This window comes from Gallus gallus, chromosome 2, assembly GCF_016699485.2.
Source record: "Gallus gallus isolate bGalGal1 chromosome 2, bGalGal1.mat.broiler.GRCg7b, whole genome shotgun sequence".
NCBI lineage: Eukaryota > Metazoa > Chordata > Aves > Galliformes > Phasianidae > Gallus > Gallus gallus.
In genome coordinates this window covers 8684682-8709603 of record NC_052533.1, presented here as the reverse complement: position 1 = coordinate 8709603, position 24922 = coordinate 8684682, and the positions used below count along the sequence as shown (strand labels likewise).

The 24922-nt window shown below is 45.3% G+C and overlaps 1 protein-coding gene across 10 annotated transcripts in view; it reads right to left on the bottom strand.

Annotated features, from left to right (window-relative positions):
* Window positions 1–565: 565 nt before the first annotated feature.
* Window positions 566–24922, bottom strand: part of DNAJB6 (DnaJ heat shock protein family (Hsp40) member B6) — a 49828-nt gene continuing 25471 nt past the window's right edge. For 9 of the 10 annotated variants that reach the window (XM_040680219.2, XM_046921688.1, XM_015281335.4 and 6 more), the window contains 2 exons: window positions 9616–9822; window positions 566–2159 (listed from right to left, as the gene is read on the bottom strand). In XM_040680219.2, coding sequence (XP_040536153.1) covers window positions 2077–2159; window positions 9616–9822 — 290 coding nt within the window. In that variant the 3' untranslated portion in view covers window positions 566–2076. Of the gene's footprint in view, window positions 2160–7962; window positions 8012–9615; window positions 9823–24922 lie in introns of all 10 variants that reach the window. The other variant, XM_040680228.2, reaches the window with a different exon arrangement.

Sequence of the window (24922 nt, the reverse complement as noted above, 5' to 3'; positions counted from 1 at the left end):
CCAGTCTGCTCCAACTCTTCCAGACACATTCTTGATCCGGAGCCATGCTGTTCTGTGACACGAAGCTGCTCACAGCATGGGGACAGCCCAAGGAGACAGCCCTAGGCTGGTGTCACCTCGCCCTTCCTCACCTCTCCTGCTTTTCCACAGCATGCACCATTTTCCCCGGAAAAAAAAGGCAGTCTAACAGCTTAAAATTGACATACCTATTGGTGGGCGCTCCTCTCGAAATGCAGAAGGGGATCTAAATGGGATGCAATTCAAAGTGCTGTGTACTACTCAGTATGACACTTGTACAGCTAACATACAAGCTCCATTTGTTGTATATGGGTCTATGGCAGTGTATCAAGGACAGACCCTAGCTCTCCAGTATCAGCCATTTGACGTGGGGTCTGTATCAAATCGCTCATGGATTCAGCAAAAGGCATCATGGGGGGGTGAGGCTGTGGGTGTTTTATGCAGGTGGGCTCTCTCTTTTGTGCCTACAGCTTAAACTATAATTGAAATTAAACATGAACGTCTGGTGCCAGCTCTAGTCTACAGTACAGTGCAAGAGGACAAAGTATAAAGGAGAATTTTCTTTATTTTTAAATATTAGTAACACTGCACAAAATGAAAGAGTGATACTTAAGTGACAGAAAACTGGTACTCAGGCTTATTTCATATTGAGCTTAATTTAAATACCCTAACAGTTCAGTATGGTTATATGTTTGCGTTACATTACGTCATGTATTTGAAGCTAAACTGCTCAGATACCAGACACAGAATTTGTTATATCAAACCACGCTATAATGCAGACTTGATTTTTCCGTTTAGCTCCTTCCTTACACCATTATATGCATTGCTCTATTAGGATGAGTGAGTTTCTCCAGGAACTGCAGACTTTCAATATTGCCAGGTTTAAGTCTGTTACATCAACAGCGCATTGGCGAGAGGAAGACACAAGGAACAACACAAAACCATGGGCTGGTAACTCCTGCCTGGAGGTTAAGAAGAGAGGCAACGTATCGACAGGAAACATGCAGGTAAATGCTTAAGGCAACAGAAGGGCTCTGTACAAACGAGAAGGTTAAGGGAAGCAATGTATCATGCACATGAGAGAATTATGGGAAGCAAGGAAGTAACCTAGGCAGAAAATACAGATTTCCTTTAAACTGAAGACACGTTTTCAAATTAAAAAAAAAAAAAAAAAATCCTGCAATAAAAGTGGCACAGAACGCTTTCATACATAAAGATGTGAGTTCTGTGCAGAAACAACCTGATAAAATCTTACATGGATTCTGAAATACGTTCATTATCTAAAATCTACTCAGCAGGAAGAGCAGTTGTAAAGTGGCACTTAGGTCATTTGTCTCTAGTTTCTGAAAGCAAAATTTTAAAATAAGGAATGATTTCACTAAATGATTCATTGGGAGTCAACCACAGTTGCAGAAATCAGCAGGAGTGCTTACAGACCATCATTACGCCAAGTTGGTTAAAACCAAAGGATGTAACTTCATCACACGCTTTAAAATGAAGGATCATTCTGACAGCAGGGACAAACCTTTGCTGCCCAGCTTGGGTGGTAAAAATTAAAAAACATTGAAGTCATTTATTAAGTTTGCATAAATTACCATATGAGAGAGCTCACGTCTTAGTCCTACCCCCAGTGACAGAGGGAACAGGGTTGGTGCTTAACTCTTCTTTCAGCAAGCCTGCTGGTGATGCTGGGGTGACTGAATAAACAGGCGTTTGCACAACCCTCTGCATCCCACAAAACAAATTAATGCTGGACGAGGGGAACTTCAGTCCCAGGGAAGGAAGAGGTAAGAGATTCTGTAATAGTCTCCGATCTTCAAACATAACACACTTCTAACCACGATCAGCCCCGTCCAAACTCCTTAACCTGACTGGCAAGAAAGCCACTCCGTGAAAACTAAAAAGAATAATATAGTGCAATTTTAGTACAGTCTTAAACATGAGTCACTTCCTTACTAGCAGTGTGAACAATCGAAAAATATACACAGAAGAGGTGTGCTCAAATGTAACGTAAGTTGCCGTTTTAATAAAGGGATTGGCATAGCAGAGATGTCCATTTTAGTAACTCCCTTTGGTTGACTTCTTCTTCTTCTGTTCCTCTCTCTGCTTCTGCTTCCTCCTCTTGCTGCCTTCTTTGTATCCTGAGGAAACAGGGCTTGTAAAACACCATTCACAGTATCCATGGCCTTTTCTATCTATCAAAAGCACACATTCTCTGAATGGTTTAAGGAGTCTTAAAGAAAAGATCTGGCTTTCCAATTTTTGTTGGCTTGTTTTTAAATCATCTGTACTAATAGGATAGAAAGAAAACCACATCTATCTTTGAAGTCTGAAAATATCTAAGAACTTTCAGAAGACTTCAAAGCCATTCAGGAAAAGCTTCAAAATCAGAGCACATGCAAACCCAGAATGATTTTCCGAACGGAAGCAATAAGTAAGACTTACACAACAGGAGCCATTTCAGCACTGGTGTTTCCTGCCCACAGGAGTTAAAGAGTTACCACAATATTTGCATTTCCATTTAAAGAACAGGGAATGCTGAGAATTCTGAGCAAATAAGGTGCTCGGTGTTTACCAATACTCATTTTACATGCAGGTCATCAGCCTGCTCATGCTTAACAATGCACCATAGGCTATGCTCTACTGCAGCTCACGGAAGCATTATGTTCAAGCAACGATTACTTGCTACTGATTCAATAGGCACAAGCTTCCAGCCACGTGATCATCATCCCAACACTGGTTTTCAACCCAGAGAAATGCACGGAGAACAGTTCCTGCTCTGCATCACGTCCTCTCCTCCACATTTGCAGCAAAGCGCAGCCTTGCCAGTACTGTGCAGAACCAGCACCGTATCTACCAAGTACACTTTGAAATCTCAACCCAGAGGTAGAACGCATTTCCCTCAAATAACCAAAAGCAAATCATGCCATGTGGTGTTGAGAGGGATCTTCTCGTTCAGCAGTGTTCTGCCCCTAGGAATCTGTGCACTCCACAGAGGGAATGGGGCCCCTACAAGACACATGGGATCCAGGCTGAGTTGGAGAATGGCCAGCAGGGGCACATCTCTGCCTGTCTGGAATTTGGCTTCTGCTCTCCAGTTGGTCTACAAGCAGTCAGATGGGACCCTCAGAATGCCACCTCACCACAGCTGATCCCTCCAGTTAGCACCGACAGCAAAATGAAGATGGAAAAAGGAAGCAGCGTGAGGTCAGAGAGCCACGATCACCAGGATGCCTTGAGGTCACGCTAAAGGAGCTCCTCCCAAGCACAATTACTTTAGTTGTGCTGTAGTTCCTCAGTTAAAGGTTCAGCAGAACCACACAATAGTGTTTGGGCTAAAGCCACTTCAGATGCCAGCAAAGTTCATGTATGAGAGGAAATACACTCCCTTGCAGCAAAGGGAAACTGCTCCAAGGTTATCACTCTAGCTCCTACGCTGTATCAACAGCATTACTTCATCCTTTGCAATCATCTGAGTCAAGAGCCAGGATATTTATTTAGAAATTCTGCCATGAGTGATTAACCTGTGCAAAGTTAGAGTGGAAAACATCACTATTGTTTAAGGAAGAAAAAACTGCCAGCGCTTTGTGGAACTGCAGCTGATGATCTGTTTTCCCAGTGCCCTCTCACCCTCCTGACACAGCCCCATTCCAGGCAACACTGCCTCAACATCTCCTCATTAAGAGCTCCATCCACAAAGTTTACTCCCATGTCAGCCCCTCAGTCTGCCGTACATTGTCAAAACTGGGATCCTTGGCATTAAAAGATGCTGTAAGGGACGCGGCCCAGAAGGGCTCACACCTCTCTTAGCTTTCCCACAGAGGCCAATGGAGGCAGAGGAGACGTGCTGACTCCTGAGGGTTGATCATTCAATGAGTGTTATTCAAAGGATTCTTCTCTTCACGGGAGGGAAAAACAGCATCATATCGGCTGATCAGAACTACTTCACGTAATAACAATGAAACATTAACACGTATTTGGGAAAGCATCATTAAACCCCAACAGGTTGTTAGCATCATAATTTTGTCATTTTTCATTTTCACAACACTGTCAGCATTTCCAAAAGGCTTCCACGTACAGCCATGATTGCTTTTGATGCGGCTATTTTATATCAATTTCTTTCTTTGCACATTCATCTACTTTCTTCAAATGTCTGAGGTTGTGAAAGCAATCCCAGCAACTTTTCCTTAAGAATACTGTGAGTCAAATGTAAATTATGGCTCGAAGTGAATACCACATAACTCATTGTCTTACAAATGAAACAATTCAAATGTTAAAGTAATGCAGTATGAAGATATCTACGTATTTGACAATGCGGTCTCCTACCAGCTCAGGAATGATAAGGGTAAAAAGTGGAAATCTTTCAAGTGTTATCGCTGACACACAGAAACAGATTGGCCAAAGTAGGAGATAACAGACAAATACAGAGTATTCCTAGGGAGAAAACTGCCAGGTCCTTTCTGCTTCTAGCCTGCTGTGATAAATAATTTCACTCCCAACCATTTTCCTTTCTCACCAAAGAAGAAAGGATAGGTCGAACTTTGTCTGTCCGTTAGCTCTGGTGATGCTATGCTGGGTGATAACAGCCAGAAACCTGATCCAAACAAGTGGAGCAGCTCCTAACAAAAATAAGAATTGTACACAAAAGATGCAACCTTTCACTGTGTTTGAACTGAAAGTGCTTCAACCAGCACTAATTAAAAGCATATTCAGCTGCCTTGGTTTAGCAGCCTAGGCCCCAACGTCGTGAGAGAACAAAATCTGAATTAGAAGGCAGCAGCCCCATTGCTATTTGATTAATTTGTAGTAAACGTGTCCTGGTGAGTCGCCAGCATCACAGAGTGCTCATGGAAACTTGCCATAGTTGGTGCCCAGCTGAACGGGCTTCAGCCAAGCAGTCCTGGTCTTGGAGAGTGGCTTGGCAAATTTCCACGCTTGGAAGTAATCGTTATCCATCTAAACTCTAGAATTGCATGATATTAAGATAAAGAGCCTCAGGGGAGGGTGGAGAAGAATAGTTTCTGAGAGCTTCCCAAAGCTCAAATTCACTCAAATGAAGATAGATATCAGACTAACTTGGTACTTTCTTGCTGCTGTCAGCTGCCAGGAATGGATAAAGTAAGAATCTGCACCATTTGGAATTACACCTGCTTTACAACCTGGATAATTCTTGTCTACAATGAGCAGCATCTGCTGTACCACTCTCCATTTCATCTCCCTCTCTCGTACTTCCAGAAGAACCATAAACAGCACAGAAATTATTCCAGTCTTCAGAAAGCTGCTGAAAGCTGAAGCCAACTTCCAACACGTTGTAGCAGAACCCTCAAACAAGGACCAAAACAAACTGGGCAGCCTCTCTGCTGAGTCCCAGATTGACTTTTCTCCTGGTTTGTCACTACAGCCATCTGTACCTTGCAGAGGCACAGCTATTTTCAGTCTGAATTCATTACGTTCTTGGGAGGCAATGGCATGAGAGGTAAATCACCTTCAGCAATGGGTCTAAAGGGACAACCCAGGAGGCCCCAACATGCACATGGACCTTTAACGGGCCAACAGATCATTGGGCAGGTTGGGTTTTGCCGAGCACGCTTCTTAATTTTCCGCTCCTAGAGGTACTTCTCTAATCAAAACCATCAATTTCAGAGCGATTTCAAAGTTTGCTACCTTATCTGAGCTGGAGCCACCAGCTGTTACTGCAGCCTGGCCATTCTCAGAAACGCCATTACAGAAATTCACCCCCCGTCACATCTTCAGTATAATTGCATGCATGTGACTCAGTTTACAATTATAGCTCTACTTTCACATTCCCTGCTTTCAGCCCAAGCCACAGCCCAACAGAGACCACAGTTTGACCTACTGACCCTCTCACCACAACCACGGCCGCTGCCCATGCCATAGAGCATCGTGGAAAAAGAACCTGCCTTTCTGTAAAGGGCTGCAGTGACAAAACATCCCACCCTGTCTAGGTATGCTACTCCACTGTTTAATTACCTTGGCTGTTAAATCCAAGGGATGAGTTCTCCAGTTTCGCTGTCCAACCCTGTGATGTAATTTGCACTTTGATCTTTTAGGGGACTGAAAAAACTGTAGCAACTTACTGGGGCCTTCCTTCATGCTTGCTCACCATACTATTTTCATTACCAATTCTGCGAAGAATTGTTAGAAGATCATACCAAGCCAGATACAACCTGCTTACCTGCTCTTAATTAAGGTAACACATTGTTGAATAGAGCCCAAGGTTTCACTCCCACATGGCAAGCAAAAGCTTGCAAGGCTCTGCAGCCTTGGAAGCCATTCCATGTGCAATCCAGCCACTTTCTATGGGAAGCAAAAGGGTAATGGGATGCTCTACTACCAGCAGCCAAAAAAAACGTGCACAAGGGCAGCCCCAGTAGAGCAGCGCCAAGGAGGCAACGAGCCCAGGCCAGTAGGCATTCTTCCCACCCTCTGCCCACAGAGGAGTGGGGAACGGAGCCACACTGCAGGACACAGAGCAACGGGAGAGTTCATTCCCATCACACCCGCACATCCAGCATTCCTCATGTATTAGGTTTCTACAGAAAACAAAGCGGCTTTACTTTCCATTACATACCCAAATAGAAGTATGTGAGGGAATTACAAGGTAATTAGTCTGGACAACCAGCACTTCGAATTTACTAGTTAGTAATGCGTAATTCAGGAAATCACACGTTGGTAAGAAGAACGGACACTGAGTTAAAGACGTAATGAAGCTTGAATAGCTCAAGTTTCCAGCAGAGGAACCCATGCCAGAAAGGATCAGGATTAGTTAAGCTCATTCTTTTGAAGAGGTTTCTTTGGTGACGCCAGCAGATGAAAATGAATCAAAAAGGAATTATTAATGTTGTAAGTTTTAGGTTAACGCAAGCTATTTCTTTCAAAAGGAAGAGCAAACCTTGCAATATCATCTTGCAAACAACAATCTTTTGTATCAAGTATTTTCCAGTATTTTTACAGTTAAGTATTTAAGTCATTCCTGTTAGATACAGATCAAAACTCCCAAGTTACAGCTCCATTAGCAGTTGCAACCTCCAGGTCTATGCTGTACCACTGTGGTACAACTTGGATACCCCTACTCCGATGAACACCACGCAGCCTGGGAGTGCATTACTAGCAGCACCTGAGTTCTTGCCAAAAAAGTTTGTTTGGAGCTAGAGAACTGTTCTCACACAAGGTGAAGTTTTATTCTAAAAGACCATTATGAAAGCAGTAACAACATGAAACCTGAAGCAATTCCTACTAAAACGCAAAGCATCCAACTAAGGTGGAGAATCAGATCCAACTGAATTAGTTTCGTATTAAAACCTCACTGCAACGACTGGAAGCCTTCACTGCGGAGAGGATTCACTGCACGTCTGAACATCGTTCACTGGTCTGAAAGTCAGCACTGGGCAGACGTGGGCTCACCACACAGCCAAGATGAAACCTACCCCCCGCCCTTCCGATTCAATCTGCTAAGGACTTACAAATTAAAACTCAAGCATTCCCACTCCTCAAGCTGGGAAAAGAGGACCATTTCACTGCAGGTGACTCATTAACCACTGAGAATTTGCTTTAGGTGCTAGAGCCGGGACAACATCTAAAACTGCCGTGCAGCGATCGCTGCCAAGGGCCGCGTGCCAACAGTGGCAAAAACGATCCCATCCGAGTGGAGCTGCGCCAGGCCGAGCCCATTGAGCTCTGCTATTTTCCACCACAGAGCAGGCTGTGGATCAAGGCAGAGAATGATGCGGCTCTTTCCCCCGCGCACAGCAGCTGTCACGGTGATAAATGAGAAGCCAAGCGGGAGCAAGCAAGTGGTCTGTGCAATGAGGGAGCTGTGGAGCCGGCCTGCTGAGCTGACAGAGGTGAGCACCCACGGAGGAGAACGGCATTGCTGGCCAGGGCTCGCGCATGAACTTCCCAGGCAGAGATTAAGACACTCACGTAGGTTTTTATGACTAACTCGACCAGTCCTTCAGCAGCCACTGTCTGTCTATCAGAGGAACAGCAGGCAAAACATTTAAAGCAACAGTAAAATCGTAGTCTTGACTGCAATCCTATTTTCAACCCTGAATCTTTTGTATCTGTTTTATGGCAATCTACCCGTAGGACAGAGGATTTGGGGACTGTGCAAATAATCCAGGAAATTCATTTTAATTGCAAACCTGTGTGCCTTGGAGCATAAATAAACTCACAGCTAGAAGCCCCGAGCAATGTTATAACAGCTCCAAAAATTGCTCTTTGGGAACAAGTACAAAACATTGTTAGGATCACAGGGAACCTGAAGCCCCTGAATAGCGAGCCAAGTTATTGGGTTTTTTTGCCAGCTACAAATACAGAAAAGTGACCCCATAACCCTCACACAGGAGCCTTCAGTACATCAGCCCAGGGAGTAGATGGAGGACTCTGGAGATATTTTGTGTTTTATTTCCTTAAAGATCAAATCAAATTAGCTGTCCCTCATGCAACTGAACTTCAAGTAACTGATCAGGAAAACATTTATTTGAATCTCTCTGATTATTTTTGCAAGCTGGCATCGTATATGGTATTTGTAGGTCTTTTGTACAGTACAGGGTGTTAGATTTAAAGGCTCAAATGCAGAATTTGGTATAGTGTTGGGAGCGTGTGTGCATGTGTGCGTGCTTTGGGGAACAGGGTATTTTTCCTTCATCTTTTTGCAGCACACCTTTCCCATGCACTGTGTTTGCCCCGAGGAGCCCAGGCACTCGTACTTCCCAGCAGTTCACCGAATCCAGCACTGCTGAGAAGGGCCCTGAGCGTGGGCATCCACACATCAAGGCATCTTCATGTTTCAGAGGCACAGAATGGCTGAGGTTGAAAGGACCTCTGGGTCCATCTGGTTCAACCCCTGCCCAGCACCACGTCCAGGCAGCTTTTGGAGATCTCCGTGGACACCTCACAGCCTCTTTGGTCAGCCCATGCCAGTGCTCAGTCAGTAACACATTAATCTATCCTGGCAGTCCTGAGCGAGGTTTGACCACATGTTCTGATTAAATCAAGTTGCTCTGAGGGTTCTGTTGCCCGTGATAGCTTCTGGACTATATTGCCAAAACATGGCAGATGGGAAATACATCACAGGACTAAGCACTTCCAAAAATAACCAGGCCAATTGCTACACTTCCCTGTTTGCCTGAACAGTCTCAGCCCCCTCAATTAGGATTTAGATGCCCAAAATTGCAGCTTCCAGAATTAATATGAAGCTGCTGAACTTTTCCTTCAGCAAGGAAGCCAAGCACTATTTAAATAAATGAATGTGCAAAATACTGCAATTAGTTATTCTCTAACAAGCCTTCACTTTTAAGAACAAAGAGCACGGGCACTTCAGCAGCATAACAAAACAAAGTTTGCCCTGGATCCTTGGGTCAGGCCCTGGGTATCCCAGAGCATTTGTGAATCTAGGCTACATGGATGAGCATAGCTAATGCAGATGAAGGCACTCAAGCAGCCATTTATTATCTACTGGGCGCCAGCATTAAGTCACACAGCAACACCCCCTGGCTTGGCTTTTGTTTTTCCCCTTTGGGCTAGCTGATGAATCCTTTTTTGCGCATTTCTCATCAACATGATTTTGCACACCTGATAAATAAAAGGGGGTCTCCAAGCTGCTTGCAACCCGGCTTTTTTCTTGCTCTTCCACCTCATCGCTATTGTAATGATAGGCATATCTGGGGGAACTGGCAGGCTTGTGTGGCTTCAGCAGGCGAGTGTTGGTGGGCTGGAAGGGCAGGGCGTGCTGTCCTCTCCGTCGGCACTCCTCAGCAAAGGCTTCTTCGTTTGCCTCACCTGGAAAAGCAAAGAGAGAGAAAAGTGAGCTGCATCCGGAATGCTGAAGGCTCATGTGAAACGATGGAAATTTGGCCTGAAAACAGGGCCCCACTGAACTCCTGCCTTGGCTGTCTGCCCACTCATGCAGAGGGCTTCAGAACTGTCTCTAGGTCTGCCTGTAGCTTAGGGGAGTGCCCAGAGCTGAAGGCTCCATCAGCTGCCTCTCACCATACTGGGGTCATCCTGACATAGGAAGGAAGGGCGAGCAATCCGAGCACCTTGTCCAGGGCAGTACTGCACTGCTATGCAGCACAGCAGCTTGTCACACCTTGTCTTGACTATCTGCATAGGAAGGGTTAGCCCTGTTTGAGGGCAAGGGATAGGGAGAAATACCCACGCTAGGCTAGCTATGGGACCATGTGGGAAAAATAAAGCAAACGTGGGCTCACAGGGGATGGACATTGGATATCTATAGCTGGAAGGGTGGTGAAGAAGCACTGGAGATCAAATGAAGGTGGGAAACCAGGCTGAAGATGCCAAAGATAAGCACAGTTCAAGGACTAAAACAGATGCACTCTCCAAAGAATGGACGCAAAGCAAACTGAAACCCGATGTCTGGAAAAAGCACTATGAAAGATGAGGCACTCCAGTCATTCTCATGGTATTTTGCAAATGAAGACACTCTTGCTGCAGAATACACAACAGTACCAATGCTGTGAAGTACGGAAATCGGCTACTTAACACAAAACCCACGCATCGAGAAGCGAATGGTAAGATCACAAATAAAAGCATTCCATGGGGAAAAACAAGAAAACAAAAAGAAAACAAAGAAAAACTGAAAAGAAGGGCGTGGACCAGATTTGTCTCCTAAAGGCTATTGGAAGTTTCATTAACTCAATTACTTAAATGCTTGTAATAGCGCTGATGAAATACGGCGTCATTTTGTTTGCATCAAAAGCCATGTGTCACACTGGGGAGGTTTCTCCCGGGCATCAGCTGCTTCGTGTGTTCTCAGCAAGTGCATGTGCTCTTAGTTCACAGCTGGAAAATGCTTTGAAGATGGAAAAAGGACCGCGTTTGCAGTAATACCCACAGTGGGCACCAAACCGACGCTCCCAAACCAAGCAGGCGGCATCGTCTTTACCTTGTAAGCGTACCCTGGGAGATGCTTCTGAGGGCATGAGGAAGAGGAGGCAAGGTATTTTTTAAGAAGTCATTTCACAGCACAACACAAGGCCTCGGGGAGAGGAGGGATCCAGCACGTGGCTCATGTCCCCACGTCCAAACACCACACCAGCATGAGGCTGCGGGCACGCTGGTCTCTGCAGCAGTGGACAGCTGGCTGCCATCGCATGGGGACAGCAAGGCAGCAGGCAAGGAAAAGCTCAAGGGATAGAATGATAAGATCATAAAGGCTGGAAAAGACCTCTAAGATCATCCAGTCCAACTCCAACCCATCCCACCATGCCCACTGACCACATCCCTCAAGGCCACATCACCACGTTTCTTGAACACCTCCATGGACGGTGACTCCACCATCCCCCTGTGCAGCTGTGCCACTGCCCAACACTCCTTCTGAGAAGATTTTTTTCCTAATACCCAACCAGAACCTCCCCCAGCAATTCCCAATTTCCCACAAGATCCTACAGGGTTTCCCACTCGCATGCTATACAAACAGCACAGAGCCAGTATCACCAGACTGACACAGGCTTCAATCAAGGTGAAGTCAGTGAGACACCAGGAATGAGAAGGAGTAGGAAGGCCACGTAACAGCAATTTTACATGCAAAAACCAGTCAAGATTGCTCACGTCCTAACAGTGCACCAGAACTCAGACATCCCTCCCATGGAAACACAAACCACGTTGTTTTCCTTCCAGTATGTAAGTCTTGCTTGATGAATGTGCAGCATTTGTATTGACAAGCAAGTGCAGGAAGGAGAACTGCACTGCAGGCCTTAAAGCCCTCTGTGCATCACACTCCAATTAAACTCACAAACACCTAACACAATTGGCTATGAGACCAGGTGCTCTGCACACACCCCAGTAAATTACACCCAGCTGTGTAAGAGATCAATCCCAACAGCTCTCCTCTAATCCAGACGGCACGAAAGGAACAGACTGAAATGGAAGAATTCAAAATAACCTCACCCCTCCCAGTGCCATGCTCACAGCACTGCTGCTCTCCTGCCCCCTCCATCGGGTGCTCCTGGGGCACATTTAAGGTGTAAAGAACCCAGGGCAGACCAGGAATAAAACCAGCTGTACCACCTGCAGTGATGAGAGTTAGCTGAGAAGCTTTTACCATGAGAAAGCACAGCCATGCAGCACATCACCCCCAAGAAGTGCTGCAGCACTGCTGGAGCTTTGCCTGCACTGACGTCTGCACTGGGAAAGGCATCAAGGAACACATTTGGGGGACAGCACTGCTCCAAAGCACCTTTGGGTCACCGTCCCTCAGCTCATCCCTGCCCACGTGTGCAGTCCCACAGCGGGGACCGACCTGGGTTAAAAATAATGCTCTTTCCATCAGCTTATTTTTAACTCAGCCCAGCCCCTACGTGCCACAAAACCAGGGGACGGGGCAGCTCCCGGGGTCCAGCTTACAGCTGCCACATGCAGAAGATCTCATTAACCAATGCAAATATTAATTAAAAGCCTCGCAGCTATTTCACTTGCAAAACCAGCTCAGAGCAGTTATGCTTCTAAGGGTTAATTCTGAAAATGAGGGCTTCGGAATGATGGCTCTAACCTTTAAAAACAGTCATTAGCGTTTGATTTTCAGGTGCTCCCAATGAAAAGCTGCTTCTGGTGATAAAGAATCTGAAGGGTGTGATGTCTCATGGCACCAAATAAAACCCCGGGACTGAAAACCAGCTTGTGGTAGCAGAGCTGCGGTGTGGGGGGAAGGAGCAGAGCCTTTAAGCTGTCATTAACCAGCAGAGGGCAATATTGCCTATCACGTGGGGGAATGTTATCAGAAAAGTCGCTGCCAACTCTGACTTATTGGGCAACATATGGATTTCACGTGTTGAATGCAAACTGTGAGAGTGATGCTTGGCTGGGGTGGGTGCTCCGGGGAGCCAAAGAGCCCACGTCCACCCCTGGGAAATGGAAATCATGGAATCATAGAATCATCCAGTTTCAACCCCCCTGCTATGTGCAGGGTCGCCAACCAGCAGACCAGGCTGCCCAGAGCCACATTCAGCCTGGCCTTGAATGCCTCCAGGGATGGGGCATCCACAGCCTCCTTGGGCAACCTGTTCAGTGCGTCACCACCCTCTGGGGGAAAAACTTCTTCCTAATATCCAACCTAAACCTCCCCTGTCTCAGTTTACAACCATTCCCCCTTGTCCTGTCACTATCCACCCTCATAAGCAGCCGTTCCCCCTCCTGTTTATACACTCCCTTCAAGTACTGGAAGGCCGCAATGAGGTCTCCCTGGAGCCTTCTCTTCTCCAAGCTAAACAAGCCCAGTTCCCTCAACCTTTCCTCACAGGAGAGATGACACCCACCAGGAATGACACGGCAAGGAGAACAATGAGGACGATGAGGTGGGACAGGCAGACCCTGCTGCACACCTGAGCCATGGCGAGGGCTGATTTCTGACTGTTTAAGATATGGGATAACTAATGCTTTCCGGGGGCTCAGCCCCAGCATTCGTGTCTCCTCCAAGGCACGTGAAGCACCTCACGTTCACATCAGTGAAGTAGGAGGCAGTGGTGCTGGAGCAGCTGGTGCCTCAGCAGTCAGGTGCTGTGGGAAGAAATAGCTCTGTACTGATGGCTGCATCACCTGTCCAGCGTGGCTAATGAGCACTCCTACACCACGAGTCTGCTGATGCCATCACCCGTGTAAAAGGTTCTCATTTTGAAATGGAGGAGCCCTGCCCACCAAATATGTACGTGTTGGTACTAAAAATACTTTTTACAGGGATAGCATCGTTATTTGGTGTTAATTAGTGTATATCCTGGCTATCTGGAATTGAACTGAATTCCTACCAGGAATCAGTGGTAATTAATGGCAAGACAGTAATTAAAAGAAGCAGAGCAAACGGAGGTAAACATCCTGAGGATACTGAACCACATATTTCAGTTCACCACCACTTCCCGTGCAAAAGGAAGCTGAGCCCTGGTGGCTCCTGCACTGCAGCCCTACTATTTGCATGGCATTTCTCTGCATGCTTAATGAAAAAGAAAACCAACACGGGATTATCTCCTGCGTTAAGAAACACAGCACAGGAACTGGGTGACACATGAAGGCCGGTTTGTGACCTGTGAGAACTTTGCTCTGCTCCTATCTTTCTCAGTTATGGCCTTGAGCGCGGCCAAGTGCCTTTCTAACACCTTCAGCTTCGAGGTGATTCACACGCACTGAATGCTCCGGGGCCGCCGCGGTGAGGCTGTGTGCTCACTGACTGCTCCCGGCGCTATGGGCAGATCCGTGCCATGCTGAGAACAAAATCCCCACTGGAGGACGTTTATCTGCCAGTCACAAGTGCCACAACCCACTAATAGCTGTCACAGCGACACGGCTTTCCGCTGTTACAACAGCTGTGGTGATCGTATTTACCTCAGTGGGTGAGAGCGGGGTTCTTCTGTGACTCAGAGCAGACACTGCTGGGAAATGCGGTGCTTTGGAGGAACCTGAGCAACTCCCAGACATCACCTGCCTCTGTTGCTCCTTCTCTTAGAGCTCCATACCTGATGTCACGTAGCACAGACACAACGCCAGGGCTACAAGCAGCTACAGCAAAACCCAGAGCAAAGCTGAGCGGGGGCCTGACACAGAGATGCCTTCTCTGCCAGGAGCTCACCACGAGGAAGTGGGGATTTCCTGCCATGCTTAGAGGAAAAGCAGCCATTTTGAAATCCACTGATGATAATAATAATAATGCCTCTGAAGCCCAAAGAGCCTGAAATCATTCCCAAACTATCCGGGGAATGCTGGAGCAGCTGCAGAATCTGCACCATCACCGCTGGGCAGAGCTTTTATAAGCCGTAAGGGAGTAACAGTGAAGCACCACACACTTTGAGCCGTCTTTCCACAGTTGCCAACGATAGTTTTTCCCCTGGAGCGACTGCCCAGCCCTCCTCAGCGCCACTATTAGATTCAAAGAGAGAAGGAGATGAAGGGCTTTGCTGCGGTGACCGATGCCCTCCATGCAAGACGCTTGGAAACACTGAGCTGGAATAGTGCCTGAGCGCTGAGCTGCTTAACAACTGCGCGCTGTGGGCTCTCCATCAATCAATGCCCTCTCCAGGCAGTGGTGGGGATGTCCCACCTCGGCCCTCCCTCATCTCACAGCTGTGTGGCATCAGACATGTATTACCCACCTGCTGCTACAGCCTCCCCTGCTAAGTCTGTAACTTCAGGGATTTTGTGCAAAGTTTCCCAGGCCGTTGTTGTTCCCTCTGCTGTGGGAGCTGGGCTCAGGCCCATTTCCTGAGAGAGGAAAACAAGCCCACAGCGGCTGGAGAAAGCATGGGAGGTGGCGGTGAAGTCACCGGGAAGTGATGGAAAGAACAGGGACAGGGAAAAAGGACAGAGTGTTGAAGTCAACACTGCACTTCTATTTCTGTCGGGCAGAGCTGCGGCTGCAGCATGCCTCCTATGTGGGGAAGGGCAGGGCTCCCTCCATGCTTTCTGCCTAATGCACACAGAAATCCTCTGCCCTTCTGGCTTTTAGAGCTGGCAACAGATTTGCTCCTTCTGTTCCTGCTCCACCCATGCTCAGCCCGTTCCTGCACCACCCACGCTCTCGCTATAGGGAAAGCCAGGGGAATCCCCACCACCCCTTTCCTTCTGACACTGCTAACCTGGGATATGTGCAATAGGAAGGGCTCTTTGTACCCCTGAGCCTTCCAACAGGGAGCAATGTCCTACACCCCCTTGGTCCCATCCTTCAGCCCTGCCTGAACCAACATGAATCCTATGCGAATCCAACCTGAGCTATCAATGCCCACAGCCACTCCTGTTTGAGTGCACCGAGTGCTGCAGCCCTGTGTACAGACAGGGGGGCACATGCATTCATCTCCTCACTGCCAGAACATACTCACCAGACGATCCTTTAAAGCCCACTGTAACCAGCAGGTAACACGAACCCTCACGCTCCCATCGGGCAGACGTCTCCATTTGCACGTGTCTCAATTGCTGCTGCTCAATGTGAATTTCATTACACGCAAAAGGCTCCATCACACAGAGGTCTTACTCACAGAGACCACTTAAAAAGACCGCTTTCTATATTTCTCACGCCAAATAAGACCTGAGACAAAGTAGGTGACTCTGAGGACTCTCAGTGTATTTCCACCTGCTGCCAGGTCATCCCAGATCCCTGCCATAGTTTTTCCTTTGAATCACTTCACACTGTGCTAAGGTACAGAACCACAATACCTGACAGGGTGCAGATATACTAGAGATTTCCATCTCAGCCTGAGCCAAACGTGCCAGCAGGTTTCTTTTCTACCACGAGGGACTCGGAACTCACATTTCACTTTGAAATTGGACATTGAAGCACAAACCAAAAGCCTCCTGAAAGAAAAACCAACTGGCCCTAATGATGCAGCTTAAAGCTCCTCGGTTTCCAATTCTTCCGTTCTCGCAACAAACCAATCTTTAACCCATTTAACTGAAATAAATTCTCGAGGCACTGCGGTCTGTATCCTCTTAGTGATCTTCACCCCAAGGAGCATCCCCAGAGCAGTTCAGGTCAAGCCACAGATTGCAAATCAGACCGCTTCGTTACACGACTTTTTTTCTTCCTGCTGATCATTTAAATCAGTTCTCAAAGGCTGAACGTACAGCAAATCCACACTGCTGTGAAACGATACAAAAAGCAAAGCCATGCAGTTAAAAAAGAATCCTATGAGCGACTTCACAAAAATGTGATGAACGACTTCCACAGCTGTTTTGTCAACGCTTCCATAGTAATTTGGCCAAAGCACAAGACTGCCAAGTTTGGGTGCTGATCCAATGGCTGTTAGGGCTGCTGAGGTCTTACAGACACAAGGCAGGCTCCCTGGTTGATGGTGCACTGCCCTCGCTCAGTTTGTAAGCTCTCGTCTCTTCAGGTTAATCACTTGAAAAATATTCTCTTAAACCCAGAGCCTTAAATCTGACACCGAGGGTTTCACATACAATCATAAAAAAGAAGAGCTATTCACCCTGTTTGGTTACACCCCACAAGATGTAAGCCATTTCTCACCCATTATAGCACACAGGACACGCAGCTCCCAGCGCCGCATCCCGGTGTCTGCGCAACTCCCTCATTTACGGAGCACACAAAGAATCCCAGAACCTTTTAAATGACCCTGAAAGCACCACGTGCTCCCTGGGACAGAGGCCTGGCAGTGTTTTAGGAACCTTCACAGCAAAACCCAATGCCATTTTTTGACACCTTCCTGACAACAAAGAACACTTTTCAATTAGCAGGCATTCTTGTTCAATATTGACGAATAAAGACTTGATTTAAAGGAAAACAATCTTGTAAATTGACTTTCAAAGCTAATTTTGATTAAATGCTTACCTAGAAGTCAGCATCCAGACCTCACAGGTGCCACCACTCCCAAGCTATGCCACTTCTTGCTGTTCAGCATCTCCAGTTCTAAACCAACTAAACTGAGCTCTTCAGCCTATGCCTTCAAACCCACCATAGCTTAGGAATACTACAAGGTATTTTCCAAACCTAAGGCCTATCCACAATAAATACTGATACAACTTACACACCCTTACACATAAACACATGTATACAAAACTAGGGAAACTTCTGTGCACACTGCTTGAACTGCAGCCCTGACCAAACTGACCCACCAGTGGAAAGCAGAGAAATTAACATTTTCACAGCTTAAAAAACACCAAACCAGAAACACTACAATGATGCAGCAACAGCAATACTTACAATTATCCTTTGTGTCTGGAAGCAGTAACATCAGTCATTTACATGCTCCTTCTCAAGAGATCCAGTTGGAAGGGAGGGTGTTCTACCAAGAGGGCTTTGTGAAGCAGAAGGAGCTCAGACTGATGTCAGCATCTGCTTGGTACGCTCAACGCAGACACTGGGAAGGCCACCTGAGATGCAACGGGCACTGGAACAACCCTGGCACAAAGTGGTAGCTGTCCACTGACACCATCCCAAATGCCATTTCTCTGCCTTCTGTTTTTATTACACCTTTGGGATGCAGGGGGTGAAGCACAAAGCACAGCGAGAACACTTTTGGAGCACAATCTCCGGGACCAAATGGCAAAAAGGGCAAAGCCGAACTGAAGAGCTGCCGTAAAGGCTGAGAAATTGGAGAAGGCCAAGTTCCAGAGGGGAGCACGGGGTGTCCTAATGCCCACAGGCACTCGGAGCAGAGTCAGACGCACCCATGGGAGTGATGTACCCACACTGGAGCTGCATGCCAAGAGAACAACTCACCACCTTTGGCTGATGGAACTGGCTCTGCTCAGCATCACCCAGCTTACCCCGCATCTCCTGTGGCTCTGCAATGGCAACGAAAAGCCTTTCCAAATACTTAGGTGACTTCGTCAGCAGATTCACTCTACCAGTGGAATAAATATTTGAGGAAAAAAAAATTGCTTCATCAGGATTGTTTCACTACAGGCATTTCTGCGCAATGAGCAGACCGAAGTGCAGGATCCAACTAACCTAATTCCCTTCCCTCTTCAACACCGCTAAACTCAAAATCTTCCCAGAAACACTTGCCAAGCTTTGCTAAGCTTTAAGATGCCAAACCTCATTTACACTGCAGCATTTCTCCCCAACTCTGAAAAATCATTACTGTTCCCTCTGCAGAGTTCAAAGCGTACTGCAGTGACCCCGTGGTACCAAAAGAAAACCCCAAACAGATGCACAACAGATGAAACAGATTTGCACACATTTACATGCACGCAAATCAGCAGTTGACATAAAAAGTCCCAGCACCTGCTGAGAAACAGCTTTATTAAGGGGAGCCTTCAAACACTGAATCTCCAGTGAGAAGTGGATAAATAAACCCACACTCGTAACACAAAGACACCGGGATGTGTCTGATTACAGAGAAAACCCTGCAAAGACCTTCGTGTCCATCTGCATTGCCACATCAAGTGAAAATGCTTCTGTTTTAAGGGAACGTTTCTCAAAAGTCAAGATACAGGAGAGGCTTTAACCTCTGTTAGGAACATATTGTCTAACCGACATGAAAGCTGCATTCTACGTTGCTGACTTGGCTACGTGCCACTTACAGGCCCATACTCAACACCTGAGACACCAATAATTCGGAGGATTTGAGCACCACACCCAGAAAACACAAGAGTCAGCTCTATCTGGGGCCAGCCAGATATGAATGAAAGGCTACTTTTTGTTAGAGAAGAGGCTGTGAGGTGAAACACACACACACACACCTCCTGCTTAAAAAAAGGCTTTTGCTATTGGAAACTATTCTGCCCAGGGCAACGAGCACCTCCCCTACACTCAGCTCTGTGACTTATTCTACAAAAACAGTTACCAGGGATCGAGTCATCTTACATAAACATTTCAAGGAGCGAAGCACACACGTGATCTCAGAGTAGAGGAGAGGGAAGAGTGGAAATTATGGTAGAGTGCTCAAAGAATCTTTCGCTCTTGAGTTTGCTCATCAAGAACAGGAGGGCTCAAACACCCGTGTTTTCTCTGAGAAATGGTTTATTTCCTCAAGGTTAGCTTTTTAAGGAATGATTATAAGAATTATCTTCTAGCGTCACTGCATGAGGAAGAACTTAAATTCATCTCCTGGTGTACGGCACACAGCTCTGTATTGCAACCATTATTTGTGTAGTTAAAATAATGGAAGGCAAATGATGCTTGGGGGAGGGTTTGGGACAGATTACTCAGCTGCCTTTTAACCCTTTAAAACAGGATTCTCTTCCAGTTCTTCTGGGCTAATAATCTCAAGATGGATCAAAAAATAAGTCCATACCAATGCTTTGGAACTATTTGGAAAGTCTCATCTAGTGTTGGCAACCCTGCTCATGGCAGGGGGGTTGGAGCTCCATGACCACTGAGGTCCTGTCCAATCCAAGCCAATTTATGATTATATATCCCTCCCTACAAAAGATAATGGAAGTGATATACCCTCCATTATTAGCTGGTATTGACATAACATCACAAAAAATCTAAGAATACGTATCATGAAGTATACTTTGGAAAAGGCTATAACCTACTTTGTCATTTCCAACCCAATTCCCTAGCTGAATTGTTGTGTTCTGCCTAAGAACACCTGAACACACAACTCAAGGGGACTTGTGTCACACAAAGGGTTGCATTCCCTAACTTCAAAACAGGCTCCCCATGGAATATAACTCAAAAACGTTGCAATTCCTTGGAAAAGATAGGTAAGTTGGATGTAACTATTTTGCTTTAACAAATTACAGCCTGACATTTATGAAAATAATAGTCTTGAAGTGGTTTTCTGCTAACAAAGAGTCTGCAAATACAAGGTGTACTCTGGCTATGTACTTCAAGTGTAGAATGCTTTCTGTGCAGCACTTCTAAGCCAGGGAAGGGCCGAGTAGTCCAGCACGTACACTTGTTTGCCTTTCTATTAATGAATTTCCAGGTTACCACAGCTATGGCTATACTGGTGAAGCTTCCCTGCTTTGAGTCTGCTATTTAGTCAGTAAGGGGGAACACAGCTTTTGTAATTTGTATAGAAAGAAAACTTCACAAAAGCTATTTTAAGTGCTGAGTATTTAGATCTCAAAAATATGGTTCATTTGACCTCAGAAGAACTACGATTTAGTTCTGGAGCTTCAGTGCTCTCCATGCAGGGCACCTTCCCAAGAAAGTTAGGAAGGACCTTGAAATAACAGGACTGTGCCATTAAGTTACACGATAAAACATTCAGTCTTATGATTTTGTTCCAAGATGTGTTTTATGGTTTTATGACCCAAACGCCGCTGAGTTAGAATTCCAGGAACTTGCCTGTCCACAAGCTTCTCTTCGAAATAAATTTGATTAAGGATGAATATTAACAAATACAGCTCTGGGTATATCCAAAACCCAAATAAGCATCTACAGACAGGTTTCTTTCATGCATGTAAGCCTGTAGGAGATGCTTCTTTCTCTGGCAGTTCCCTGTAGAAGTATTTTTTTCTGACATGATGTACTCTTAAGTATTCAGGCCACTACCAAAACGGCTCCAACAAAAAGCCATCCCTTTTCACTGCAGTAACTCCACATTCCGAACACGCGTGTTGCTGCCCACCTAAGATTTAACACACACTAAGAATAAAAACTTGAAATCATTAAAGCTTTGAGTACATTTTTTGAATGAACAGTCCGTTATGCCAAATTAATCTCTGTCATAACCTTACGTTAACAAGAGACGCCTCAGCTTTTTATCTCAGGACCTGAAACGAGGATCTCTCAAGGTTTTGTTGGAAACAGGAGACATACAAGGGCTCACTGTAATTACAAATCAAGTTCTCTGGGACAGTCATTGCGGTCCTTGGCCAAATTTCCTTTGTCACTAAACGCCCAATCTGTCCACTACAACAAAGCAACAACTTACCTTAACAGTTCAGAACATCTTCCCCACATAAATTCCACTCTTGGCATGCACACATCCCAACCTGGATGCTCTAGAGCAATATTCATCACACAATACCTGTGTCTTAGATGCACGTATTGCCTCCTGTCTTCCCAAGTACACTGCTTCCACTGCCCCTCCCAGCAGCCAAGTCGCCACCACGTACAGCCCCAACCATTCACTCAACTCCTTCATCACTAAGGCACCCACTGTCCCAAAAGGATAATAAAAAAATGTTATATATATGAACGTTAACCAATCAGGGAAGGAGGGAAAGAGACAATCTTACTTAGAGACAATGAAGAAAGGTCTGAAGGACCACTGCACCTTACACCTTGAGCTGCACCTCAGGCTCCTGAGCTTTTGTTACTACTAGGTAGAAGCTTAACGCTTGCCTCCCACTGAAACATAATCTAAAGACAGACAGACTTCAAGACACTGTAAGCTAGAGAAACCACTTCTCATGGAACCTTCTTCAACAGTTCATCATCCAGGTGTTTAAAAAATCTATGTTCTTATTTGAATTTATCTAGCCTCAAACAAACGTTTATGTTCTTCCAAACAAAGCACAATTTAACATGCAGTTCTACCTTACCGGTGTACATATTATTTTTAATTTCATTTATTGATTTTTTTAAGAATCAAACTGGATTTGGCACATCATCCTCAGGCTGCAGAAGTACCTTCTGTTTCTGCCCTGGCAGGAGAAGCAGCCTCTGCATTAACACACAGCGTCTGCCAGCACAGAGGTGTGAACAGATGTAGGAAATGCCTACTTCTTGATTCACTTGTGATCAGCTTGTGATCAGGTTCTCCTGACAAGAAAAGGTAAAGGCCAAGTAAAGGAAAAAGTCTTTGGAATTTACGCCTAAGGTCCCAAAAGGCTGAGTTGATTTCCTACTTCTCCCTTACTGGTTTTTTGCCCTGCAAGTTACACTGTGAAGCAGCATCATGAATATCAAGGATGTTTCTTTTTGGAGCTGAACTATACGAGCCAGAAAAATTTAAGTTCAACTGGATGTATGTAGTGAAAGCAAGAGTTTGATGACTGTTCTGTTTTCTCTTAGACCTTCCTGAGAGAAAAACCTTCTACCCCTTTGGCCTTGATCAGTAGCTAAGTTTAAGGCTCAAGCCAAGAAGTACATGAACATTAGCCATGCTTGCCAGCAATATCCAAATGCGTCCAAAACAAACAGATGTATAGCTCTCTACTGCTTCCCTGAACGTTCACACACCTCCCAGTTTGCACAGAAGAATTTAAGAATCTCCTTTTTGTAGCAGGGGGATTGGAACTTGATGATCCTCACGGTCGCTTCCAACTCAAGCCATTCTATGATTCTACTGAAACTAAGTATCTACGATGGTAAGGATCTGATGGTATTTTCCATAAGCAGTCATGAGGAATGCGTATGTAGAGATCAGCAGAATAATTCAGGGACATGCCTGAGCAACTACCTAACAGGGCATTTCCAAAGAAATCAAAATACCAAAATGTAATCTGATGAGAGGCAGTATTATTAGAAGAAAAAATACTTAGTCCTATGAACAGCTAAGACAGCCTGGAGGAAAGGCTGAGCTTTCAAAGAGAAGTCCAAAACAATTTGAAACTATTCGCAGCCTAGCTCCCTTTGGAAGAATGACAGAGATCAAATGTGAAAGTACTATGGAATAGGCACTTTCACATAAACAGGAAGCAATCCTCTGTTGCTGAGTAAGACAAATATCACAACAAAAGGACAAATTCTGATAAAGTTTATGGTTTCATTTTTGTTCAGTTCAGAGTAAAAGGGCAATCTCCAACGACATGCCCATGGAATCTGCCAGAGGTGGCTATAGTGACAGTTAAACAAACCAGTGGTAAATAAGCAAGTTAATCTTATTCCGTGTATCAGTTACAATGATTAACACACACTGCATGTATTTCTGGTGAGAAACTGAAAGGCCACTGATCTGCTCAGCTTCTCTATGGGATGCGTTAAGGCTTCTGCAGGCTTAGGATTTTTTTCTCCAGCTAAACTCCCCTCTGGGAGCAAATTTCAATCAAGCTTGTGACTACAGCTAAGACAGAAGAATTCTATTCCAGAGCTGCTGCTCTGCATCTTTAGCTGCTTTGCTAACAGCTTCAGGCAACCAGGTTACACACAGAACCAAAATAACTCTCTTCTGGCCATCAGGAATGTGCTCTCCAAAATGTGAACCCCGCGCAGACACTCAGGCTGTGCAGTCCATAACCCACGCCATTAATCCATTCAAATACATCTACAGATAAGAAATAATGCAGGTTTCATGTTTCATCTTTAACAGTAAATAAGAGGAGGAACTGAAGCTTTCTGAATACAACGCGGCATCTGTCATACCATGTAAAAGATGAGCATCCTTACTGCAGTCTTTACAAATTGTTAATATTTAATCTCTCTCAGAATTAGCATGCGGTTGCATTAAATAATTCAGATTTACATCAAGTGATGCTAAATCAGCAACTACAGGTTTTTTCCCCTTTTTCTATGAAGCTGCATTTGAAGTTGGCTGCACTGAAAAGAACAGCAGACAGCGCTCTGACCCGCGATTCGATGCGAAGGATAAACTATAGAGCAAACTGAAGCACTAAGAGCTCTTATCAGCAGCCTCTAAAAATACAGTTTTCCTGGTTGTTAAGTATAGCTCAAAATTAATCTATTTCTACACATTTAAAATTGAATCCACAATGCATTTTTTTTCCTGACAGTAACATCAGTAACAGTTTGTGTCTAAACAAAGTAACTTTGCTTGGTTCCAACACTAATGCAGCACAAGGGCCATTTCAGCATTTTGAATGGAAGTTTTTTGCTTTAAACAACCACCAGAAGACAAGCAATAACAAGATGAAACCCAAACTACATTTAGCACTACGTAAAGCAAATTTAAAGGCACAAGTCAGTCCCTAAGTAAACAAGACCAGAGGGAGCAAACAATACTCTCAAAGTCTGGGTAGAGCTGACTATCCAGTTACTGATGTCTGCATTGCAACTACCCTGAGAGAACACAATGACTTACAGTAAGCCTAAGACATTCACAACATCCGGACCAAGAAAGGTTTTCCAAAATCACTTCTGAAACACTTCTCCAAGAAGGCTAACAGGAATTCTAATACTAAGGTAAAGGACCGTATTAATAGTGTTCTTCTGAGATGTTCTCTGGCCATAAGCATCACACAACTATAACACACTGCGAAGTGCAACACTTAGAGCTACATGCTATCTTTTTACCATCACTAATTAAACTAAGGCAAAACAGGAAGTAAGCTCACGTTTCAGATAGAACAGAAACAGATTCAAGAAGAAAGCTTGGGTTTCAAAACACAAATCCCTTGTCATAGTCAGGAACACAGAGGTACACTGAAATACAACACAGACACATCTCCACTTGCACCTAGAGCTAGCAGGGAGCAAGCACACAGGACAGTCAGACACAAATAGTGGCAGAGAAGTACATCATATATTTGGGCTTATTTAGAGTTTTGGGGTTTTTTTCACGTCTGCCCCAAGTCCTGCCTTCAGCATTCTAAGACACAGTCCCTCAGTCACAGCTGATACAGT